The 27,118-nt window shown below is 36.6% G+C and overlaps 1 protein-coding gene, 1 non-coding gene and 1 pseudogene across 2 annotated transcripts in view; 1 reads left to right on the forward strand and 2 right to left on the reverse strand.

The window, feature by feature from the left end:
- Window positions 1-27,118, reverse strand: part of IL23R (interleukin 23 receptor) — a 61,889-nt gene that overhangs the window by 21,075 nt on the left and 13,696 nt on the right. The window contains exons 5-7 of the mRNA XM_060626226.3: window positions 15,976-16,136; window positions 11,230-11,375; window positions 5,286-5,442 (exon numbers count right to left, since the gene is read on the reverse strand). Of these exons, the coding sequence (XP_060482209.3) occupies window positions 5,286-5,442; window positions 11,230-11,375; window positions 15,976-16,136 (464 nt within the window). The remainder of the gene's footprint in view (window positions 1-5,285; window positions 5,443-11,229; window positions 11,376-15,975; window positions 16,137-27,118) is intronic.
- LOC144617321 (large ribosomal subunit protein eL42-like) lies at window positions 7,566-7,915 on the forward strand (annotated as a pseudogene).
- On the reverse strand, window positions 19,647-19,753 carry LOC132674036 (U6 spliceosomal RNA). The gene has a single exon (XR_009608359.1). It is a non-coding gene; the product is annotated as a U6 spliceosomal RNA (small nuclear RNA).

Consider the following 27,118-nt stretch of genomic DNA (forward strand, 5'->3'; position numbering starts at 1 on the left):
ATTATTTATTTATATTATTTATATTTATATATTTTATATATAACTTATGTATTATGTATAACATATTTTATAATATATAATATAAATTATACCATATTATATATAATTTATATTATATATTAGTATTTCATATTATTTGTATACATTATGTATACCAGGTAGAAAAATACGAGTTTCTAATCTAGAGAAACTTCTCCTGTGTGTTTGGTAAAGTCTAATATTATATTCTGAGGTTGATTTTTTTTTTTTTTTTAGTATAAGACTTTTTTTCTATTAAAGTCCAAATACTCTAAGGAAGGAAAAGAGAATAAGTCTAATAAATAATTTAACTCTTACATTAAATGGGTATGTTTGGGGTTTTTTGGACTAGGTTTTTAAAGACCAAGAAAAGTGATACAGGAGGATGCTGGGGTCTGAAGGATAAGCCATATCCACTGCATGATCTGCAGTACTATCTAGGCATAATTTTGAAAACACATTGCTTTGAGATAAATCAATTCAGTGGTATACACATGAGGAATTTAGAGAGTAAAACAGCAAATTTCTGCATGGAGGGATCATTATTGGCTGGGCTGTCTTTCTTCATAAATAAGTAAACCTTTAATTACTGGGAAAAATTGGCTGGCCAAAAAGCCTCATTATCAAACAAGTTGGTTAACTAAAGTATTATAGAAACTGTATCTTTTAATATTTTCGATTGTGAAGCAATTCAAACTTCAGTTGTGAGGTTTGATTCTTACAAGCAGATAAGATATTTATAGTGCTATGTAATTTATATTTTTATCATTGTTTTTATTGACTGTCTTTTCTAAAATTCAGAGATCTTTGTCTCCTTTCTTTACTGAGATTCTACTAGTACATAGCAAGTGCCTGGTGCACGGTAGAGGCTAATTGAATATTTCATGAGTCACTAAGTGAATGTCCTTTCTTAGATATCTTTTTAAAAAACAATTAATATTAAAGATTTATTGAAAAGCAATTTGGCAACTTGCATCATGCATCTTAAAATGTACTTAAGCTTAGATCCAATAAAAAGTAAATACATAAGGAGAGTTTATATAAAAAGCTATTCTAAGAAGTTTATTGACAATGGAAAAAATAAATAACCTAGAGATTGTTGCAATAGGGAAATGATTAAATGTATTATAGTGCGTCCATACACTGTGTGGCCATTAAATAGTTTCTTTTAACTCAACAAGGTAAACTAAGAAAATCACGATATGAAACAATATACCACAACACCAATTATTAAGAAAAATGACATAGAAGGACAGATATCATATGCTTTCACTTATATAGAATATAAAAAAGAAAACAAATAAACAAACAAAGCCTCTTAAATACAAAGAACTGGTGATTGCCAGAGGGGAGGTGGGTGGATGAAAGAGATAAAGGAATTAAGAGGTACAAACTTCCAGTTATAAAATAAATAAGTCATGGGGATGAAAAGTATAGCATAGGAATATAGTGTATAATATTGTAATAACATTGTGTGATGACAGATGGTAACTATACTTATTGTGGTGAACACTGAATCCTGTACAGAATTATTGAATCAATGCTGCACTCCTAAAACTAATATATCATTGTATGTTAATTATACTTCAGTAATAAAACATATGTGCATAAGAAAAAAACTGGTGTTAAATTCATTAAAATATAAACAGCAGTTATTCCTAGGTTGTATATTGCAATAAATTTGCATTGCTTTTACAAACAAAAAAAAAAAGACAAATTTTCCAAAACATTTAATATTAGCACTTTCCTAACTCATATTCACTGTTTGTCATTTAATGTGTCTTGGAAGAAATTTGTACTAGAAGAAAAATTTATGGTTCCTCTGCTAACATATTAAATTGGATAGATGCAAGTTTTCAAGGATATTTAATTCTAAAAAGCAGTTTAGCCTTTTAAGTGCCCCCCCCCCCCCACTGCCCACTTAGGAAACCAAGACTTTACATTTATACTTATTGTAGGGTTGCTGTGGTTTCTATTTTCTTCCATCTGATGTTTAAGACCCTTGCCTTTAAAGGAGAACATTTGTGGTCCTATACTTGTAGAATACTTTAGTAAGCTGCTCCTCCACTTTGATATAACTGGTTAAAGGAAGAAATCGATGAACTTCTGTTCTAGTTTAGGTGCTACCAGCCACTAGCAATGTGCTATTTAGCAAGTCATGCCTCAGTTTTCTCATTTGTAAAATGGTGCCAATAGACTACTAAATATGGCTGATGTAAAGATCAAACAAGCTTATACATAGTAGTACTTTGCAAATGGTAAGTAAATGTTAGTTATCAGTTTGAATAATCTTGCTAGACATTTCTAAATTTCATTAAAAAAATTGAGCTATCAACTAAATTCTGACTATTATAAGATGTGCCACCTAAAGTACTAAGAACTTTTAACAATATAAACGTAAGAAAGAAAATATTAAATTAATAACCAACTTTTTAAAAAGAACGGATACTCAAATTATCCCCTTGCATTGCAAATTATTCCCTTGGTAATGCATTTCTAAGATTTGGGCATTAGGGGGCGCCAAAAGAACTGTTTAGCTAGTCTGCCATTTCTCTCCCTCTGCTTATTTGGCAGCAACCAACATTTATAATGTCTGCCAAAGTGCTTTGAAAACATAAAACTCAGTTCCAACTCCTCTATTATAATAAAGATGGTATTAACAATCCTGTGATTATAATTAAGTGCTCTGAAAAGAAAAAATTCAGTCTGGGTATAAGCTACCTACAATAGGGAGACATCTTGAGGTTAATGGTGGTCATTATGGAGTATTAAGATAATTGTAATAGATTCACTTTGCTTACTATTGAAGCCTATTTGGCCAAGATTTTATTGAATGACATGTAATGGATAGAAAATTAAACTAATAATATTAAGAGCAGGAATATATCTAAAGATAAACAATAGGTCAGCTAGATCATGCTGAGAATTAAATAATCCCATGTTTAAGTATTTTAACTTTATGATTGCTTTGCATACAGTAGGTAATCAATATTTATTGATATGATTTGATTTGTGTCTCTCTTTCATCAGAGTGGCCTAAAGAGTTTAATGTAACTCTTTTTTTTTTTTTTTTTTTTTTAAGTGTAGTTACCTTTTTTTTTTTTCTAAATGTTTATTTATTTTGGAGACAGAGCAAGAGACAGAGTGCAAGCCGGGGAGGGGCACACAGAGGGTGACAGAATCTAAAGCAGGCTCCAGGCTCCGAGCTGTCAGCACAGAGCAAGACCTGGGGCTGGAACCCACGAACCGTGAGATCACGACCTGAGCCCAAGTTGGACCCGTAACCAACTGAGCCATTCAGGTGCCCCAAGTGCAGTTGCCTTTTTAATTGGAAGTTTGTATCTCTTAATTTCCTTTACATATTTCACCGGCCCCTCTGGCAACCACCGATTTGCTTTTTGTGTTTATGAGTATGTCTCTTTTTTTGTTGTTGATTTATTAGGTTCCACATATAGGTAAAATCATATGGTATTTCTTTTTCTCTGACTTACTTAATACTCCCTAAGTACATTCATGTTGTAGTAAATGGTAAGATTTTGTGCTTTTTTATAGCTAATATTCTATTTTTCCTGAATAGGCAGATCCAAAAAAATATAGTGAAAGCTGATGTCCAAGAGCTTTCTGCCAAAGTTTTCTTTTAGGACTTTAATGGTTTCCTGTCTTAATTTAGGTCTTTAATCCATTTTTTCTTTTCAAATTTTTATTTAAATTCTAGTTAGTTAAAATATAGTGTAACATTTGTTTCAAGAGTAGAATTTAGTGACTCATCACTTACATATAATACCTAATGCTCCTTATAACAATTGTCCTCCTTAATATCGATCACCCATTTAGCCTATCCCCCACCCACCTCCCTCTGTCCACCCTTGGTTTGTCCTCTATTGTTAAGAGTCTCTTATAGTTTTTTTCCTTGTCTCTCTATTTTTTCCCCTTCCCGTACGTTCATCTGTTTTGTTTCTTAAATTCCACATATGACTGAAATCATATAGTATTTGTCTTTCTCTGACTTATTTCACTTAGCATAATACACTCTAGCTCCATTCATTTTGTTGCAAATGGCAAGATTTCGTTCTTTTTGATGGCTGAGTAATATCTCACTGTGTGTATATGTATGTGGGGTGTGTATACACCAGATCTTTTTTTTTAATTTACTTGTTTATTTTTTAATTTACATCCAAGTTAGTTAGCATATAGTGCTATAACAATTTCAGGAGTAGATTCCAGTGATTCATCCCCTATGTATAATACCCAGTGCTCATCCCAACAAGTGTCCTCCCTAATGCCCTTACCCATTTAGCCCATCCCCCCTCCACAACCCCTCCAGCAACCCTCAGTTTGTTTTCTGTATTTCAGAGTCTCCTATGTTTTGTCTCCCTCCTTGTTTTTATATTATTTTTGCTTCCCTTCCCTTATGTTTATCTGTTTTGTATCTTAAATTCCTCATATGGGTAAAGTCATATGATATTTGTCTTTCTCTGATTGGCTGATTTAGCTTAGCATAATACCCTCTAGACCCATCCATGTTGGTGCACATGGAAGACTTCATTCTTTTTGATCACTGAGTAATACTCCATTGTATATATATAACACATCTTCTTTATCCATTTATCCCTCAATGGACATTTGGGCTCTTTCCATACTTGGGCTATTGTTGATAGTGCTGCTATAAACATGGGGGTGCATGTGTCCCTTCAAAACAGCACACCTGTATCCTTGGATAAATACCTAGTAGTGCAATTGCTGGGCCATAGGGTAGTTCTATTTTTAACTTTTTGAGGAACTTCCATACCGTTTTCCAAAGTGGTTGCACCAGTTTGCATTCCCACCAACAGCGTAAGAAGTTTGTTTTTGTTGTTGTTGTTGTTTGAGTTTAACATAGTTATTAATAATGTGTTTCAAAAAATGATCTTAGATCATTATATGCCTCAGGATGTCCCAGGCTGCTTATAAGAAATGCTGACTCTTGAGCACCCCCCCACCCCTAGTACCTTAGACCTGTGAACACAGAGCCTCTGGGAGCAGGGACAGTGAACATGCATACTAGGTGGTTTTAATTGGCTTTTATGTCCAAGAATGTTTGAGAACCATTACCTAAATTACAGTCAGCCTTAACAAAATCAAAGCAAAATGACAATTTCAATGTCACCACCTGCCATACAATAGTTTTGTCAATTTGATACAAGTCAAGAAGAAAAAGTATAAATATATTTAAAAGAGACAGAGGTCAAAAGAAAAGCCTAAGAGATTAAATATATAAACACACTCACCTGTTTCAGTTGTTTTATGAAAAAAGGGTGAACTCCAGGACTGCCAGTACCTTTTACCTGTTTCTTGGCATCTCACTTGAAATATATACTTAGTGTTTGGTTCCAAGTAGAATTCTGACTGTTGCTCATATGTAAAATTGGTGTCAAATTCTTTAACCTAAAATGAATGAATAACAACAATGAAACAATACAGTGTGCTTTTAAAACAAATAATTATTCCATTTAGGCAGACATGTATGGAACACCTATTATGTTCCAGGCACGCTTCTAGGCCCTGGGAAAACAAAGAAGAATAGGGCACTTTATATAAAACATGACCATAAATAATCAAAGACATGAGGTCTAAACTTACAAATCATTTTCTGGGGCACTATGACCTGCTATAAAACATAATGAAAAATGACCCCCCTAACAACCTGGTTCAGCTGGGAGAGAGAAACCAAGGCATTTACATACCTTCAGTATGTTCTGATAAGTGGATTGACTGGAAAAAGTGAAGCATGATTGAAAGGTAACCATAAAATGTGTCTAGAAATGCATTTAGGCAATAACTAGGAGGAAAGAGTTACCAAACACTCATGAAAGAGGAAGTTGAAAATGTCAAGGTTTAAAAAAGAAAGAAAGAAAGAGAGAAAGAAAGAGAGAAAGCCAGCAAGCTACCAACCTTCCTGAGAGATTCTTCTATGAAAACCCAATCTTAACATAAATCTTTAAAACCTTTAATGTACTGAAAATGTAAAATTCATGAAAATATCTGCTTGGGATCTGCCATGCTTCATATAAAGTATCATTCAGAGTTTCTATAAGCTGTGTCTCTACTCGGCCCTTGGAATTTACTGCTGTGTGAATATGATTGGCGGAACATTTGGGGGTCTCCTGGGATCCAGGAAAGATTTTACTTGTAGCAAAAGTTTCACTTTCAAATGCACTCTGCTTCTATTTGTTTCTCTTGGAAGGGAGTTGTTATTCTCTAGTATGTCTCTTGCCATTACATTTATAGATAAGTCCCTGTAAAGTAGAGACATACACTAAAACACAGCCAGAATTCTGAAATGGAAGAATTTTACAGAACTGTTAAGAGACTTGTTTCTGCCATGAGGCAGAGGCAAGCCAGGTGACTGCTTCGAGTCTTGTAAGCACAAGATGATGCCTCAAGATATTTTCATAGGCTAAAACAAACACTGAGAGAGGTAGACCTAATTGAGTGCCTATGTAGAGGGTTTGATCTCAAGTGCAAGAAATAGGACTTTATTTCTTATAGCAGTTCATTTCTATTTAGGGCCTCAATTCTGAAAGTGGGGAGCATGCAAACTTGACCTCTATCAATGTAAGGTACCTCTTAGGGTTACATTAAATTTCTGGGAGCATTATTGGGTGGAGGGAAGGAGAGTCTCCAACCTATTCAGTTCTCTAATACCCACTCCCTCCAACTCCCTACCTGGGACAAGGCCGTGGGTGAAGGGGCCCTTTTTGGTGACCGACTACTGTCTAAACTCTTTTGGTTCCTCTTCCTAACTCCCTCCTCCCTCCAACTTCCTTGTTTTGCTGCCCAGTAAATCTTTACCTAGTGTTTGGTGGGAGAGGGAGTGGGGTGATGGTTGAGAAACTTAGTTCTGACTAATCACATGTTCTTCTAAGTCTTCTGCCTTATAGCGGCATTTACACTTTTTTTTTGAGAAATTGTTTGTTTGTTTGTTTAGTGCATACACTGGCACACACGAGTGCATGTGAGCAAGGGAGGGGCAGAGAGAGAGGAAGAGAGAATCCCAGGCAGGCTACACACTGTCAGTGCAGAGTTCGATACAGGGCTCGAACTCACAACTGTGAGATCATGACCTGAGCTGAAATCAAAAGAGTCCCACACTCAACCCACTGAGCCATCCAGGTGCCCCACATTTACACTTTTGAAATTCAAGGTCAAGGGTTTGACCCTTTGCTATCTGTCTACTGTTCTATTAGCCTTCCCTGGAAAAGAATGAATGCTTGGTTTTATGGGCTCCATGAGCTAAGAATGGTTTTTACATTTTTAAATGGTTATAAGAAAATCCAAAGAATATTTTGTTATGCATGGAAATTACATGAAATTCAAATTTCAGTGTCCAAAATTAAAGTTTTATCATGTCCATTCATTTGTATATTGTGTATGGCTGCTTTCACACTACAAATGCAAAGCTGAGTAGTTGGGTCAGAGACCTTATGGCCTGCAAAGCCCGAAATGTTTACTGTCTGGCCCTTGAATAAAAGTTTGCCACTTTCCGTGCTGATAGTGCTCTTAAAAACATGGTGAATGTTTCTGACACTCACTGAATTTTTTGTAAGAAGCTTAGCAAGCACCAACCCCACAAAGTGGCACAGTACAAGAAGGGCAAGAATTCTCTGATGCCCAGGGGAAGCAGTGTTATGACAGGAAGTAAAGTGGCTATGCTATGGTGGGCAGATAGAGCCGATTTTGGGGGAAAAGGCTAAAAACTACAAAGAAGGTTGTGCTGAGACTTGAATGTGTTGATCCCAACAGCAGATCTAAGACAGTTCTGGCTATCAAGAGATGCAAGCATTTTGAACGAGGAGGGGATAATAAGAGAAAGGGACAAGTAATCCCGTCCTTTGTTTCACATTTTGTCTTATTATGAAGACAGTAAAATCTTGAGGTTATGTTAAAAAAAATAACAATACCCTAGTCTAGCTTAATTAGAGAAATGAGTCACTATTAATCCATTTACTTGAACTTATAGCAAAGACCTCCCTGCCTTACTGTCACTATTGTTGGGCACCTACTAAAGGCAAACAATATTAATAGCTAATGTTTCAAAATGTTATCTACATGAATTACACATTGTAAAAATCAATGGAGGTACAAGAAATTATTATGGAACATCCTGCCTTCCAGGGGCTTGTATGTTAAAGGACAGGGAAATAGAGGTGTAAACAGGTAAATAGATATACAACATGGTAATGCTCCTGAGATAGAGTACACAGAAGCGGGCAAGGATTGCTGACGAAGGTTGTGAGCTCAATTTATAACACAAGTTTGAGGTGCCAAAGAGATAGTCCATGAAGATAACCAATAAATAGATAAATATTCTCCACATGGTGTTAGCCTTGTAGGATCACCTGAAGGATTGGCTAGTTCCCTTTGATACTTCATAGTCTAAATAACTTAGCTAAAAGGGGATGAAAAGCAACCTCAGTTCTCTAATTTTGATTTTTCAGGGGGTCTTCTTTTGCTCTACCAAACTTGTTGCATGGTTTTCCTGGAAGTTAAGATGAAAAGTAGCAACAGCCAGCATTTACTGAACTTGAACTCTATTCCAGGATCTAGGCTAGCTTCTTACACTGATCATCCCCACAACCATATGAGGTAGGGGCTTGTCTTATTCCTACTTTAGGTATGGGAATAATGAGGCACAGAGAAGATAAGGAACTTGCCCAAGGTTGCATAACTAGAGAGTGGCAGAACCAGGCTTTGAATTCTAGAGCCTGTGCTCTTAGTCACATGGCTTTCCTGCATAGCTACCTGTCACTTTGAAATAAAGAACCTCCTGGGGCACCTGGGTGGCTCAGTTGGTTGAGTGTCCGACTTCAGCTCAGGTCATGATCTCACAGTCCATGAGTTTGAGCCCCGCATTGGGCTCTGTGCTGACAGCTCAGACCCTGGAGCCTGCTTTGGATTCTGTGTCTCCCTCTCTCTCTGCCCCTCCCCTGCTCATGTTCTGTCTCTCTCTGTCTCAAAAATAAATAAAAACATTAAAAAAAGTTTTTTAAAGAAATAAAGAACCTCCTTCAAGTAATATCTCCTGGAGGCAGAGGTGAGGTGGAAGATCAAATCTGTATTCCTTTGTATCTCCTCCTCTTCTTGCCTCTGACTTCCTATCACCCTACAAAGAGGCAAAGACACACTTTATGCATGATCCAGATAAATTGATGATATAGCAAAAGTTGAGAATAAAAGCCTTATTCTGGCTTTTTCTGACTGGACTTGGGTCATCTGGATAGAAATGGTAATTCACCTTTTTCTGTGTGAGTGGTTATATTCAGAGGGAGCATGATAGAAGGGATAGGATACAGGCTTTGGATAGAAAGCTGTTCTTTCATTTTTCAAATATTTTTTGGGTGCCCAAAGTGATACAGAGTCTAAAAGAGTCCTAGCAGTTTAAGTTTGAAAAACCTGGCTTGACGTCTTTCGAGTTCTACATCCTTATTTCTATAACGGAGCAGATATTTACCTAACCCAAAGGATGGTTATGAAGGTTATATAAGATAACAAATATTCTTTCAGCTCCTTCATTTCCGCCTGCTTCTGAGTTACCAAGTCTCACAATGGTAGAGTAGCACCAGCAGGGGGAGCAGAGAACAAGAATTTCAACCAGAAAACACTTGGTTTCTGAAAATCTATTCAGAGATATTGATGGTAGAATTACTTTCTATTTTCTAAACCTTCTTCTAGCCTATAATCTCTCCTAATTATGCCAAATAAAGGAGTTTTGTATTATCAGTATCATCCTATGACCAGGACACTAAACAAAGGGCACCAGGTGTCCTATTGGAATAAAATCCTATTGACTCAAAATCTAAGACTAATCTAAGGATTTCATTTGGGTTTTCAAATTTACCTAAATTCCACATTTGCAAAAGGATTGACTGTGGAGTTGTGTTTTGTTTGTATCCTGCTTGTCCCAGGCTTTAAGCATAGGGTTGCTATGTACACAAATGTCACAGTTATTTAGTCAACAAGTCCAGCAGGATCTTCACTTGGTAATTGACCAAATGATGCACAGATTCACATGTAAGTGTAACCTAAACAATTGTAAAGTTCAGATCACATTTCTGACTTAAATGAACAGGGGTAAATAAACAAGTTGGTGTCATGAATTTATTTTAGAGAACAGTCTTTAAAGTATGTCATAAAATCAGTATAGTTTTACCCTCATCTTCTTGACACTCTTTAAACACATTGCTCTACAGCAAAGCTGATATTCAGGATAATGAAACAATAGGAGGCTTTGGAGTCATGCTAATCACCAAATACATATCATTTACTCCCTGACAGCAGATAAATTCATGCATGGTACATAACTCTTAATTATGCAAAGCCAGAGACTCTATGCCTTAATTATTTTGACTAAATGAAGTTTGTTGTACTTGAAAATATGAAATGGCATTTCTTTTCAAATACACCAAAATTGGAACTTTTCCCTCAGTCATACTAGTGTTCTCTCATTGTTCAAATTACTGAGTTTTTATTATAATGTTCACAGGTGCTATCATGTCATGTGATTTCATTAACAAACCTTGTACCTATGCCTCTCCTAAGTCAGTTGGTAACTTACCATTGGTATTTAAGGATGGTTAGTTTGTTTAGATATTCACTTTTTACCTTAGGCTCACATAAGACTGAGGCCTATTGTAGTAACAAATCTTCCATTTAGAGTTGCATTTTTTCATTTAAAAGGAGACACCCATAAATCTGAAGTTTTTCTTTTTCCACAGTTGTTTTTCCACCCTAGATGCTTATTAAATTTCAGCATGGAAACCTTACATTTTATATTCATCATCACTGATGTAAATTTTACTCTAGGAGGCACTGAATTACAAGGAGCCAAACAGATGCATCTCTCTTAGTTGGACATTTGTCTATTTAGCAACTTATAAAAGGTAAGAGGACATTTTCAGGAAACATCTCTCCATTCTGAAACCATATGGTAACAAATATTAAAACTAGAGTGGTTTGAGGGGTGTCAGTGGGTAGAACACATGACTGTTAATCTTGGGGCCATGAGTTCAAGCCCATATTGGGCATAGGGATTACTTTTAAAAAACCCAACAAACTATAGTGGTTTGAATATCAAACAGATAAAAACATGTAAAGTAGATCATCATAAGTCCATTGTGGGTTAGCTTTTCTTTCATTTACTTACATGCTAAAGTACAGTGAAAGTTAGCTTACCTTCCAAGTTTGGTTTGTTTTAGACTTATATCTCATTTCACAGGAAATCTTTTCTATTGTTGTTTGACTATTCCAGTGAATCACGGTCTTGGGTACTGTCGTATTTATGTCCTCAGCCCTGGAAATGATGGATGCAGAAGGTATCACTAGAAAAAATAATAATAAATAAAAACCCAGCAGTTTAAAACTTGCCTAGGGAGAAATCATAATCTTTATATCCATATATAGACATGTTAAAACTCAAAGTACTAAAAAAACAATGTCATGATCTAATTAATAAGTAATGATATTTTTCTTTTTTAACCTATTATGTAAGAGAAAACTGCTGCTGTTAAGTGAAATTCTATTTAACCTGTTTTCCATTTCTTTTAAATGGGACTTTTGTAGTCCACCTTTCCTCCACCCCCTATTCCCTTATAATCCTAAACTAGTGAAATTCCAAAGCCTGGCCTTATTAACAAAAAGAGTAAAAAAGAGATAAAGAAGGTATCTCTTTCTTCCTGCATGTATTTAGGGGAAAATGAAGTTTTGCATTCTAAATTTAGATCAGGGGAATCTGATTTGATAAGACATTAAATCGATACCTTTCACAATAATATTTTTATTATCTTAATTAAATCTATTGCTAATTTATTTTGTTCTCTATTAAAATAAATCCATACTTGAAACTATGATTTGAACAAAGCAAGTCTCACAAGACTCTAAGACTTTACCAATTATTGTCATGTTCTGTGATAATAACTTCCAAAAGGAAACTGACATTCTGATGGATTATCTTACTAGTTGTTTTGTTGTACTAAGAGTAGTGGTGTAACTGGAATCTCTGTATTTCTAAACTGTATTAATTCTTATATGCTTGCTGTGTCTGAACAGAATAAAATCATTGGTACTTCTCATTTCTCCTATATGCACAACAGAACAATGAAAACCTATGACTTTGTTAGACGAATTATTTAACAAAGAACTGAATAGCCTTGTATGTGTTTTTAAGGACCATTACTGTAGCTTAATACTCTCTATGATTAGTTTCCTTTTCATTTATCCTAGGCGTATAAAGTATTCTTTGGGAATATCACTGTTTTATTATTAATGACTTATTATCTAAAATTATATACCCAGATGTATGATTTATAGAGAAATATAAAAATTAAATATTTGATGTTTAGTAGGACAGTCTTATAATCCTTGGGCTAAAGCTAGCATAGGAAAGAAGTAGTAGCAAAATGAGTCTAATTAAAGATTTTATCATCTGAATTTCACAGTTGATTTCCTTTCGCTAGTGTAAGCTTCTTGTAATAAGTATCAGTATTCACAGGTTCTGTAGTCAGGGAAATGATTCCCAGGGCTCTGAGACCACTTGGGACCATTTAAAGCACTCTCAGGCTAAATTACCCGCCCACTCTTATCTCCCATCTCTGAGTCTGGCCTGTCATTAGTTTAGTAGCACAAGCATTCGGAGACCCTTCTGCAGAAAGAAATACTCTGGGGAGGAAGAAAAAGTCTTTAGTCCTATGAGAAATGTAAATAGAACAGCAAGTCAGATTTAAGATAGTCTTAGTGATTATAATGATAATAAAATATCATTATATTATAATGATAATGCTTTGGTAGAGGGAAAAATAACCCTAGCTTGACAGTAGCTAGGCCTCCAGTCATCTGAGTCCTTAGCGCTTGGAAATCCCTTTTAGAAACTTCCTTGTGACTTTATCTCCCCCAACTCCACAGTATATAAGCAGTCACTCTTTACCACCCCAGTGCAGCTCTTTGTGCCCACAGGTCTCATCCCCGTGCTTTAATAAAGATCAACTTTTTGCACCAAAGACGTCTTCAAGAATCTTTTCTTGGCCATCAGCTGTGAATCTCCACACTCCAAAACCCCATCATTAGCACAGAGCAGGTCAATGCGATAGAGGGCTAAACCTTTAGGTTTGAATGATCTCATATTTTTTCAAATAAACCTGTTATATAATAAGTACTTGAATATGTACTTTGGTACACCACTCAAAGTTGAATGTTTGCTCTCATTGCTTAGGTTTCAAACATTCCCATCAGATCTTACATTTTTAAAAACTGTCAAATCCATCTACATGCCATGTGTTTAGTTTCAACTTATATTGAAATAACCAGATTTGTAGTTGTTTAGTATCTTTCCAACAACATATATTTACCTATACAAGAATTAATTTTCAGAATGGTTATTTTATTTTCAAAAAGGTAAAAAAATTACCTATGTGAGAATTAATGTTAAAATGGCAGCCAGGGAGTGCCTGGGTGGCTCAGTTGGTTAAGTGTCCGACTCTTGATTTCGGGGATCAAGCCCTGTGTCGGTATCTGTGCTGACAGTGCAGAACCTGCTTGGGATTCTCTCTCCACCCCCCCTCTGCCCCTCCCCTGCTCATACACATTCTCTAAAAATAAATAAATAAATTTTAAAAAATGGCAGCCAGAAGGCACTGCACTTTCTGTACTGGCATTTATTTCTCTACAGGAGAAGCTGAAGTATCCCTCTCACATGTCACTTTGGCACAGTGTTACTGCACTATTAACTCTGCCTTTCAGCACAGCCTCCCTAACTTAATTAAAGTCCAACCCCATAGCTGTTATGTGAAAATTGTTCTCAGGAGAGCCCTCTGTCCTCAGTTTCATAGAAAGTTTCATTTATCTAACTTACAGTGCCTTATTCTTAAAGTGTCACAAGTGAGTATAGCTCATCCATTAATTATCTGGTGACTTTGTTGGGTGGGGCCTCCTACACAGTCAACCTGTATTTTCTACCTGATTTTTAAGAGTCTGTTTTGAGATTTTTTTTTTTTTTTAAAAGGGGCAGAATAACAATCCCAAACAAGAGGCTCCCTGGTTCACAGTGTGGGAATTCGATTTGGAGGTGGCTGCCAGATGCGATTTTCCCTTTATGGGAGGTGAGGCGGTGATTAACTACTGCAAGTCAGCGAGATGAAATCTGGCTCTCCTCCTTACTAGTTATGTAAACTTGAGAAAACTGTTTTATCTCTTTCTTCATCTGTAAAATGGGCACAGTTGTACCATGTATGATTGTTTCCAGAATTAAGTGTGATTTGCATGTTAATTGTCTGGAACATTTAGGCATTTAATAAATGAATGTGAAGATAATAAGATCATCAGCTCACAGTGATAATAATAACTGTAATACTACTGATAATAATTTAGTTCTAAAAAATGATATTGCCAAAATGATACAATACATGATAGCCTTTAAACATCATTAATCCACTGAGGGGAACCTGTTTTAAGAAAAGAGCATATTACAAAAAAAAGGGGGGGAGCATATTATGGCAGCCTACCTCAAACTATAAATTTACAAAAATGTGTACATCGTGGTCAAGAGAACTATAACTCCACGAATATGTAATACAGTGGAATACATCACCATCATCAGCAGTGTTTGTTTTCAAATCCAATATTCAGAGCATTAAGGACAGACTTTTAGACCAATCCTGTTAGTTGGGATAGTTAAGTTTAGTTGAGACAGGAGTTGAGAAGTTGATATATTAGTTCCAGTAAAAGACCCCAGTGATCCCCAAAGAATATCCATGTTGTACCCCAAGAGAAGATGTCACATCCCCCAGATCATTAATCAGCAGGAAAGTTGTCTGACACATAACAATGTGCATTTAAATGAAGACTGAAGATAGAAGTTGAGGATATTGGAATTAGAGCTCCCTAGCTCCATAGTCTCAAATTTTGATGCCGCCTAGCGTTGGTTCCCTCAAATAGAAACCATAATCTCTTCTACAAAATAGGGTTGTTATGAGGGTTAAATAAGGTAATTTATGTAAAAGTAGTTAGCACTGAAAAAAAGTGCTCCATAAATGTTAGCTTACTGAAAGCATCCTTAATAAAAACAGAAATAACTGGCATTAGGATGTCCAAATAGAGGGTGATTCACTTGGTGCTCTTTGGCTAAATTTTGACTTCAGGACTGGGATGTAGCTGTAAAAAGCTCAGGGGCAATTACTTTTTGGACTTTATCTTAAGGAAATGCCAAAAACTACTTTGAAAATATTTATCCAAAAGGTTGTTCATGGCAGTAAAGTTTATAATGGTGAAAATTTGAAAACAACCTAAATCTCTAACAATAAGGGACTAAAGACATACATTAAAAATAATATCGTAGATTAAATCAAGAGAATGTTTATTTTATAAGTTTTAAAAAGCAAGGCCTAAAATATCTGAAGCAAAAAATGCTAACATTTGTAAAATCTGGCTGGTAAATATAGAGATGTTTACATAATTCACCATTTTTTATGTTTTTTTTTTAAACTTAAAAACCTATAACTTTCAAATAGTGTATACAGCAGAATTCTTTAGTATGTTGTACTCACAACATAAGACTCATCACAGTTTATTATAATCCTTGTTTGTTTCCATCTTCCCTGATAGATTGTAAGATACTTAAGGCAGTGGATACCTTGCTTATCTTATTCTCCCTAGCTCTTAAAACAATGCTTGAATATAAGAAGTTTTCAATAAATATGTGTAAAACCACATGCACCAATGTAGAAATGAGACTGGAAGGATATACAACAAAATGGTAGCAGTACTTATCTTTGTGTTGTGTTGGGTTGGTTCATTATGAGTAATTCTTGTTTTCCATATCATGATCTGCAGGAACTTCAGGGGAACACCTTTCACATCTCGACTTCATTTGACTAGGTCAACACAAATTAGCTGTTTATTCATAAAGACATACTACTTCTCATTCTTTACCTATATCATCCAGATTAATTTGCAGTTGTTTTGACTTCTCTGTGCCCAATGCATTTGCAGCTTGGACCCAAACCAAATATTTCCTGCCACCTTGCAATGAATCAGTGGAGATGTTAATATAACTTGACGAAAGATATTGTTGCTCTTCTTCTGTCTCTAAACTTAAAAAAAAAAAAAAGATGATGATAACTGGTTATGTTGGTTTGAATTAGTTACTCCTCAATTTTTTGATGCTACTTTTTTAGCCTGCTTTCAGAATACATTTACTTAAAAATCAATTAAAATTGATTTCATTTTGAAAAATTTTTAAAAATAGATTCAAGGCTACCCAGGGCCACACTGTGACTCTCATGGATATTAAGCCCTTTTGCCTTCATGGACCCATTCTTCCATCAAGAAAAAAAAAAGTGCATATATATGTGTGGATATGTGTATCTTTATAGAGATACATATATATGTTCATGTAGATTATGGTTTACAACTGTCAATATAAAAGCAAATATATTAACGTTACATATTAAAACATTTTCTTTGACCTAAGGTTTATTTTTTTTCTTCTGATATTAAATGAAATTAAACATTTACATGGACTCCTGAAAGTATCATGAGCTCTGGGCACTGTGCCTACTGTGCCTTCTGCACAAGTCGACTCTGGACAGAGCTTGAAATAAATGAACACCCTCTAGGAGGGAGCATTGCGTAGGAGATCAGTAATGGGGCTTTGAGTCAGACATTTCTACCAGATCTAGAGTAAGGGGTAAGAATGGCATGAAGGGTCAAGATAGGATTAAGATCTGGATGGGGTAGGGAAAGACCAGACTTCCAGGCAGAAAAAACCCCAGCATGTTCCAAAACAAATAAATGAAATGGTGTGTCATTTTCCAGAAAGTTCAGCAAGTTCATACTCTGGAGCATGAATTTGCAAGCAGTAACTTGAAGTAGAGCAGACCAGATCAGAAAGACTTCCTGTGGATTTTGAAAACAGAACTGACTGGATCTGGTGGCCCATCACTTAACTATAAAGGAGGTCATTTGCTGCTAAAAGGGATGGAGAAGATAGAGGGTAGAACCGAATTTGGAGAGATAGAGGTTTTTTTGTTTTTTGTTTTTTTCAATTTTTATATGAGAGAAAGAGAGCAAGTGCAAGCAGGGGAGAGGGCAGAGGAGGGGAGAGAGAGAATCTTAAGCAGGCTCTACGCTCAGCATGGAGTCCAATGTGGGACTTAACCCCACAACCCTGGAATCATGACCTGAGCCAAAATCAAGAGTTGGACGCTTAACCAAACTGAGCCACTCAGGTGCCCCAAGAGATAGAGCTATTGAATCATCACTTCAAATTATGTTTATCTAAGTTTTTATAATTGAATGTGTGACAGTCTCTAATCAGCCAATTTAATAAAAAAGTTAAATTTCACTAAGGTGAAATTTCAAATATTATTTGTTAAGGCTAAAATTCTAAATTTTATTAATCTTCACTGGCTTTTGTCAGCAAGTTTGAGCCTCTTTTTTATATCTGTTAAAACTTTCCGGGGCTCCTAGCTGGTGCAGGCGGTAGAGCATGCCACTCTTAATCTGGGGGTCATGAGTTGGAGCTCCATGTTGGGCAGACAGATTACTTAATCAGTTAAAAATTTCTACTCCACTATATTTTTAGGGGGTAAGGGTTGGGGGTAGTGGTGGGGGGAGTACTGAGAAATGTTTATTCCTTTCTTTTCTTGTTTCTGTGAGGAGAGACAGTCCTTAAACCTCCCTGGTTCTATCTCGTCCCTCCCTTGCTCACTCATCCCTCTTGAAGGTGAGCATGATTCTACTCGTGAAGAACTGGCCACATGCATCTCAGTCCCTTCCTCTCTCTTGTTTTCCCTTGGGAGTCATAAGACCACAGAAATGACCTTTATTGGTCTTCTCTGATAAGCTGTAAGATTTAGAGGAGTTGGTCTCCAAGTGGGGATGTGCAGCTGTCTAATACCAGCTGTGATTGAGGGCAAGAGCAGTAAGTCTGGGAAGACCAATGTTAGAAAGTTTACTATTGCTACATACCAAAACCATGCTCTCCATTAACAAGCTTCATTTGTAATAAATATTATAAAATATTTTAAACATTTAAAGTTATTTAAATATTTAAATATATATTTTAAAATATTTAAACATAACTATTATTATATTTCTATTTTCACCTGCTGGCTTTTTGGTTTCTCTCAGTTGGTTTAGAACTCATGAGGAAAATCTGCAGAGATAAACATTGAGCCACCTGAGACACTTACACACCATTATCTATAGCTGGATCTATTCATAACATGAAAGTGTTTTCACTAGACTTCACTAAGTTTACATTTTTTGAACCCTGAACTACCAATTCCTTTTATGTCCTTTTCTTAAGCTTCTCAGTTGTATTTTCTACATCTCTGGCAGCTACATCCAAGTTACCATTTCCACTTGTTCTTTAAGCCTTTTCTTATGCCTTTAGTTTTCCCATGAAACTACTCTTCTTTTTTTTTTTCTTTTTTCTTTTTTAAAGAGAGAGAGAGAAAGAGAGTGCAAGTGGGAGAGGGGTAGAGAGAGAGGGAGAAAGAATTCCAAGCAGTCTCCATGCCTAGCGCAGAGCCCATCCTGGGGCTCAATCTTACTACCAGTAGATCATAACCTAAGCCAAAATCAAGAGTTGGAGGCTCAACTGACTGATCCACCCAGGCACCCTGAAACTACTCTTCTAAAATGGCATCCTTTCCAAGGTGAAGTCCTGAATCCTCTTTGTAGCCTCTGTCCCTCTTGATTACTTATAATTCTTAACTTCCCTTGGCTACCTGGAGTCTGTCTTCTGGGTGAGAGAGCCTACCTACATCTTTTTCTTACACCTGCTTAGTGACATCTTTTCTCCTCCAACCCTCCACTTGGATTGCTCTCCATACTCCTCTAACCCCACCACAGGGAGGGTCAACTCTTGACCCTCTTGGTGCTTGCCTTTTCCCTCAGCTCACTCACCTTGGTTTCTATTACTATTTCATGTGCACAGCTACTGAATATCTGCAGTCTCACTGGGAGATGCATTTGGATATCTGCCTAAGACAGAACTATAGCATATGTATAACTGAATTATCTTTCCATGCACATCAGCACTTTTTGCTGGTATCTTCATTGTTGTCAACAGCAGGTTGCCTTTCTGATGTCCTCAGTTTGCCGTTTTTAACAACTTTTTCTCTGTTACCCTTCAACCAAAGAAGGTGAAGCATTTATTTAACTATTCCTTTCTTATTTAAAATGTTTATTTATTTTTGAGGGAGAAAGAGTGCACAAGCAGGAGAGGGGTGGTGGGGTGGGGGTGGGGGGGCTGACAGAGGATCCAAAGCAGACTCCTCGCTGACAGCAGAGAGCCCGATGTGGGGATCGAACTTACAAACTGAGAGATCATGACTTGAGGTGAAATCGGATGCTTAACCTACTGAGCCACCCAAGTGCCCCAGTTTTCTTATTTTATCTTTTGTTCCTGTTTTGATAGCTGTGGCCATGGTTTAGGCTTTATCTCTATTATCTGTTTGGTATTACTTGTAGATTCCTACATTAATTTTATTGCATTGTGGAACCTAACTTAATATAGATCTACTACTTTGGAGGGAAATAACCTTGGAATTTGAATACAGGTGAAAAGACAAGTATCCTATATTCTTAGATTTAACAAATAGAAATGCTTCACAAATTTGTATGTCATCCTTGATTAGGGGTCATGTTCATCTTCTGTGCACTATTCCAATTATAGTATTTGTGTTGCTGAGGCAAGCACTGCTTGGTTTCTTTAATACCATCAACTTTTTTCCGTCCTGGGAGGCTGACTTGATAGGATTTGTGGGGAAGGAAGAGTTTAAAACTCACAATCATTTCATCCCTATAGGCTGCACTTAATGTCCTATTACCATTGTGTGTCTATTCAACATCTCCCGAATTTCTCCCAGCCAAGATTATAACTTGCCAGCCACTATGATCTGTTAGAATCCAGAGTGGCATGCTTGCTGAGACACAGAACTCCAGGGAGGAAAAGAGGAACCAGCCTCACACTACCAAGCAATAAATACATTTATGAATCAAAATAATACAAAAATTATAGAATATCTATATTTTAAACCTATCACTACCAGAGCAGGATAATCTCAGCAGGCAGTCAAAGAATCTCTCTAAGGCTGACAGGGAAACGTGGGTAGGGGTGACCGGTCTCCATAGCATGCAGGTGGCACCAACTACCCTAGTTCAGCCCAGGTTTTTAACCCTCAGTGCATGTTTTCCGGTGCTGCCTCTTTCCTCTCAGCAGCAGGAAAACTACTATGAATGCCACGAGAGGACAAGGACATGTCATAGTGATGAAAAGCAGAGGGCTTGGGTTTTTAAAAAAAAAATCTATAGGTTCAAATCCTGGCTCTGCCCCTTGATAAAATGTGGGAATCGAGCCAGTTACTTAACCTCTATGTACTTCAGTTTACTCATCTGTGCAACAGGAAGAATAACATCGTTATCATGAGTAAAATCAGATAAGTGAGTTGGTGAGATAAGGAAGCATGGAGCAGGTGGTTTCATGCATAATAAAGGGTTTATGAAACAGATAATTATTATTAATTAAAAGGTATTTGTGACATGACTTACACATTCTAAAGAATACAAATGAAACCTTAAAAGTTGTTATATTTCAACAAGTGAAATTTCTTTTATATTACTTGTAGCTGAAATCAAATCATTCCATTAAATTCAGAGGTGTTTACATAGTTCCCTTATATTTCTTCTGAAATAAGGCAGAATATAAATAAATTACAGAGAATTGCTTTTAAGGTATGCCAACCTCATGCTCAGTAAGAATTCAAATGTAAAAATAAGAAAATGGCAACTATGGGTAAGTAGCAAGTAGGGCATCTTTGAATATTTTCCAGTCAGAGAAAACCACATGCATGTCCTTAATTGGTTTGCGGCTAATTCTTTTACCACAAAAATTGAGACCACAGTCAAAATGCAAATACATTCTTAAACCAACATGAACCATAGTTATTAGGTAATTTAATTCTGCTTAAAGTCTACCTTCCTATTAGCACCTAGACCATGAACACTGTTTTAGATGAGGAATCTAGTAATAATGAGTGACTGACTATACTTTGGGACTATTTTTACATAAAACTTATATTACAAAGTTTCTTTTTAATTTCTTATTTCTATTTCTGTTTTTGGTGTGTTTTTATTACATAACAGATTATTTGTTGAAGGGAGTCAGCATGATTTACGTTTCTCTGAAGTTTACTATGCACCTAGCCCTAGTTGTATTTCATAGATTTTCAATAAAAAACATTGCAAATTTATGGTGATAACGGTTAATAGCATTTTCCATTTAGTTAACCACTCATTCAACAAATATTTAATTAATATCCACTATGTTCCAAGTATTACCTTGGACATTGGGACTACAACAATGAACAAAACAGATAAAGTCCTGACCTTCATGGAGCACACATTCTGGGGGAAACAAATGAATATATAATATGTCCTATGGTGATAAATGTTCAGAAGAAAAATAAAGCAAAAAAGGGTTAGGAAGTGCTAGATGCAGGAGTGGGGATTTTTTATTTTAAAAGAAGATGCGGAAGGCCTGTCTGAGAAGGTGATTTTCCTCCTCTCTGGAGGAAGAACTTTCTAGGGATATACAAAGGCCGTAAGGCAGGATCATACTTGTCCAGTTCAAAAACAGCAAGGATGTCAGTGAGGCTTGGTGTACATAAAGGAGATAGAAAGGGATTAAAGATGAGATCCGAGAGTTCTGGAGGAGGGAGAGATATAGAAGGTACTGTAAGGTCACAAAGAGCCTCTGGAGGACTCTGGCTTTGAAATGGGAGGTTTTGAGCAGAGGAGTGACATGATCTGAGGTGCATGTGAAAAGGCTACTTGTGAATGAGTCTAGGAGGGCAAAGGTGGAGGCTAGGGCACCAGTTAGGAAGTTCTTATACTAAGTCAGATGAGGGATGATATGGCTTGGCCTGGGGTTGCAAACTGGGTAGTAAGAAGAAGTCAAATCCTATAGGTTTGGCTGATTAATTTTGTTAAGGGCATGGTAGGGAGTAATCTAGGACAACTCCAGTGATTTGGGCCCAAATAAAATAAAGAGGGAGTTGCCATTTACTGAGAAGGGGAATGCAAGTACGGAGAAAGGAAACTGGCAGTGTTTGGGTTTTGAAAATATTAGCTTTGAGATACCTTTTGGATGTCTAAGAGGAAGTGCTGAATAAGATAGTAGATATATGGTAACAGCAGACAGGGGAGATATCTGGACTCAAACTAGATAAATTAGGGAGTTTTACACTATAAATTTGTGTTATATCTTTTAGGTAATGAGTGTAGATACAAATAATAGATGCTAGGAATAAAACTCTAGGGGCTTGTTACTTCACTGGAAATGAAGACACATCAGCAAGAGACTGAGAGAAAGCATCCAGGAAGGTAGGAGGAAAATCAAAAGGGAGTAGTATCCTCCAAGCTAAAAGAAGGAAGCGAAAAGCTATTAAATGCTCCTCATAAGGAAGATAAGGACTGAGAATAAACCATTTGATTTGGCAATGGGGAAGTCATTAGTGACACTGTTAAGACCTGTCTCAATGGAAAGTGAAAACTTGACTAAACTAGCTTAAAGAAAGGATGAGAGAGAAAGAGACAGAAAGTGCATACAACTCTTGGGGTGCTTGGGTGGCTCAGTTGGTTAAGTGGTCAACTCTTGGTTTTTGCTCAGGTCATGATCTTGTCATTCCATAGGTTCAAGCCTCGCATCAGGCTCTGTGCTGACAGTGGGGAACCTGCTTTGGATTCTCTCTCTGCCCCTCCTGCACTTTCTGTCTCAAAATAATAAATAAATAAACTTAAAAAAGAGTACAGACAACTCTTGAGAAGTTTGGCCATAAAGAGGAGCAGAAAAATAGAGTAGTGGAGGGGAAAGACCAAGGGAAAGTTATATTTTTCAAGAGGGCAGACGCTGCAAGCCGATGGAATGATCCAGTAAAGATAGAAAAGGTAAGATGCAGAAGAAAGAGAGGAACATTGTGGGAGCAATGTCCTTCAGGAGGCAGGAGGGGTAAGATCTAGCCCAAGAGGTGGAGAGTTGGCCTCAGGGAAACAGTAGTTCATGCACAGTAGTAAAAAGGAAGACCAAGTATATGGATAGGGAGGTCAATGCGTCAGTAGATGGGGGAACTTATCATATTTCTCATTGCTTCTATTTTCTCAATGAAGTAGAAAGCAGGTCATCGACAGAGCACAAGGAGAGAGAAAGCATTCTGGAGGCCAGAAATGAGACAAAAAGTAATGAAATAATTACCTGGCTTAGTGGAGCAGTGACTGGGCCAGTGAAATGTGGTAGGATACTGGGTAGCTGTCAGGGCTCAGTTGAGATTAGTGGTCATGAATATATAGTCATATCAGTCAGTAAGTTTGCATTTGTCCCCAGCCACAATTAGCTTTGCTAGTACAGATACAGAATTGGTGAGGAAATGGATTTAAAAATATGACTGCTTATTGAGTCCTAAAAGAATGACAGAAATGTAATATCACAGCCTTAAAAATATTTGGAATCGTACCTAAGACCTCTTTCTGGTTATTAAGAATATGCATATGGAGAAGAAGAGGTGGCAAAAACAGGCAGGCCTTATGAATTGACAGAATAAGCAATTGATCTTAGGGGGTCTACAATGATATCTTATCTAAAAATAATTGCCCTACTGGTCTTTCATAGTGCCTGAAAATTCCATCATTTGTGTTATTCTAGTGAGATCATGAGCTTGTCATGCACAGAGATGGTGCCTATCTACAAAAACTCTCTAGAGTTTAACATAGTAACAAGAAGAAGCAAAATGCTAAATAAATCTTTGCTAGATTGACTTGAATGGAATAAAATGAGGGGCCATGATGAATTCTTTTTCATTCAACAAGTATTTATTGAGTAGAAGACATTGCAAGGACACTGCAAGAGTTTCCAAGATAAAGAACATATTTACATGAAGCTGTTGAGGGCAATAGACAATAGTAGGTAGATGTTTATTACCAGAGTTTCTTCTTTTTTGGTTTTTCCTACCGCCACTTATTGATAAACAGCAAACCACAGCACAGGAGGGTATGTGAATGGAAGCCCGATGGCCCCTAGGCTGCCATACAGGGAATGTCACCTTTCTGCCACTAGTGGAACAAGTCCGTGGGCTGAAGTGAAATGCCTCTTCTGTAAATGTGGTCTTACTGGAATACAGAACCACATGAGTTGGAAGTGAAACCTTGCAAATGCTGATCTCTACCTACCTGCCAAAATGGAAAATACCCTAAGAACCCAGGATCTAGTATAACCTTTTTAAACTACCTCAATCACAAACTGATTATAAGTCAACTTTTTCCTGGGGGCTAGGGGGAAGGCAGTTTTGATAGAAAAATTAACTTTCTCTTCTGTATTTTTTTTTCAACTCATTGGTGTGTTTTTAATTGTGAGATAGGATAAATGTTTATTTCCTTTTCCTGTTTGTGCTTATAGGAGCTCATTCTTTGATTTTGCTAGAGGAGAACATTCATTTTTATGCTAATCCTTCACATTTTTATGTTCTTTTTAAACTATGAAACAATTCTATTAATCTAGACTCAGCCAATTCAGAATTTGGGTTAGGTTTGTCTGCGTTTGGCTGTAATTTATTGTTGGATTTCAGAAAAGGCGAAAAAAGTTTTTCTAAAATATAAGACTTTGTATTAGTATTATTTAACTTGACTGTGATGGGAGAATGCAGGAAATGTCTATGTCTACATATCAGAATAACCACTCAGTGACTATCACCTGAGCAGTTACAATGCGCCAGGCCCCATTCTAGACTCAAGTGATATAGCAGTGAACAAAATAAGCAAAAATTCTTGCCCATTTTGAGATTACATTTCTAGTTTGAATGAATGAGTGAGTTTCCTACTGACACATGCACAAGAGCTAAAAAATTAGTCTTTCAGAGCACATTTAACAGCTTTTTTCTAGATATTCATCTGTCTAAAATGACTGTTACCTGAAAATGAGTAAAATTATTGTTTATAATACCTTGTAAATGATCATTTTTTAAGTTTATTTATTTTGAGAGAGAGAGAGAGAGAGAGAGAAAGCCCATGAGTGTGTGCAAGTGCAAGTAGGGTAGAGGCAGAGAGGGAGAAAGAGAGAATCCCAAGCAGGCTCCACATTGTCAGCGCAGAGCCCGGCTCAATCTCACAAACCATGAAATCATGACCTGAGCTGGAATCAAGTCAGACACTTAACTGACTGAGACACCCAGGCACCCCAATGATCTTTTTTTTTAAGTTTATTTATTTACTTTGAGAGAAAGAGGGAGCAAGCAGGGGAGGGGCAGAGAGAGAATCTCAAGCAGACTCCATGCTGACAGCATGGAGCCTAATGTGGGGCTCAAACTCACAAACCGTGAGATCATGACCTGAGACAGATGCTTAACTGACTGAGCCAACCAGTGCCCAGCCCCTACCCCACCAATGACCATTTCTTAATGGACTTATATTAATTAGTCTCCTCACCCAAATAAGTCAGGTTTTAATTTTAAAACAAATCAAACAAGACTAGTATGTCAGCCTTGAGTGTCACCTTAATACTCTGCCTTTTTGTTGTTTCTAAGTGCTTCCTTTTTGCAAGTCTTTTTTTATAGTTTGTGTTCTTATAAATTTTGTAACACCCAGTATAGTATTGCTTATCCTCATTTCACAGGAAAGTAAGGCTCAGCCAAGCTAAATAACTTTTCTAAGATCACACAGCTAGCAATTATGGCAGATATTGTTAGATGACAGTACTAAATTCTATCAACAATGTCTTTCTCCTAGGTTCCCATCCAGATAAAGTAGACATGTAACTCAGTCCTGGCCAATGAGATCCAAGTGGAAGTCTATAGGTGGAGACGTTCTTTTTCCTTCACCACTTTTCCTGCCTGGGATTTGGATGTGAAGCCTAGGGGTGCAGCTTCTGAGAGTAAAGCCTACACATTAAAACTTATAGAGGAAAAAGTTGGAAAAAGCCTTTGGGATATCATTGAAGTAATCATGCCAACTCTGTCATACCTACCACTATGGCTTGATATAAATAAAGCCCCATATGTTTAAGTCACTGCAGTTAGATTTTCTGATATTTGCATCATAAAAGACACCTAACTGATAAATCTTAGAACTGGAAATCAAAAGTAAAACTCGAAAGCCCCTGTTCTTTCCAGTGGATAGCTCTAAAAGCATGATCTTTAATAAATCTATTTTTAATATTTTCATGGCGACTTGAGTATTGAGAACAATCTCAATACTCATAATTACTAGGTATTTCTCACTTTGTAAGGTAGATGTGTTTCTCAGAAAAAGCCATGTGTAAATAATTTCAATATATATCACTGAATGTATTAATAGATTTTAAAAGAAATCTATAATAATCAAAATATTTGGAGAACATTTTTATGAGACTAACTAGGAAATTAGGTGGTGGTTGGCAAGTTTTTTTCAACAAATAGATCTTCTCAAATTGTGGTATGCCTGTTCCAAATTTACAATGCAATTTTATTGTCAAGAACCTGAGAGGGCAAGTAAGTGGGACTTAAATGAATTAAGCCATATCCACTAGGTTGGCAATAAGCAATACAAAAATAATAAGGGTTGACAAGAATGTGGAGAAATTGGAACCCTCATACACTCCCAGAGTGAATGTAAAATAGTGCAGTTGTTTTAGAAAATAGTATGCAGTTCCTCAAAAGGTTAAACAGAGTTAACATATGACCTCTCAATTCTATTCCTAAGTGTATGCTCAAGAGAAATGAAAACTTAGGTCTACACACAATCTTGTACATGAATATCATGGAAGCATTACTCATAATAACCAAAAAGCAGGAATAACCCAAATGTCCATCAACCAATGAATGGATAAAGTCAATGTGATATATTCATATACGGAACATTATTTGGTCCTAAAAAGGAATGAAGTGCTTATACATGCTACACCACGGATGAATGTTGAAAGGTTTATGCTAAGTGGAAGAGCCAGTCATGGAAGGACCATGTATTGTATGACTCCTTTTATATGAAGTGTCCAAAGTAGGCAAATCCCCAGAGGATCCCTCGGGATGGGAAAGTTGAGGGA

Source organism: Panthera onca, chromosome C1 (assembly GCF_046562875.1).
Source record: "Panthera onca isolate mPanOnc1 chromosome C1, mPanOnc1 haplotype 2, whole genome shotgun sequence".
NCBI lineage: Eukaryota > Metazoa > Chordata > Mammalia > Carnivora > Felidae > Panthera > Panthera onca.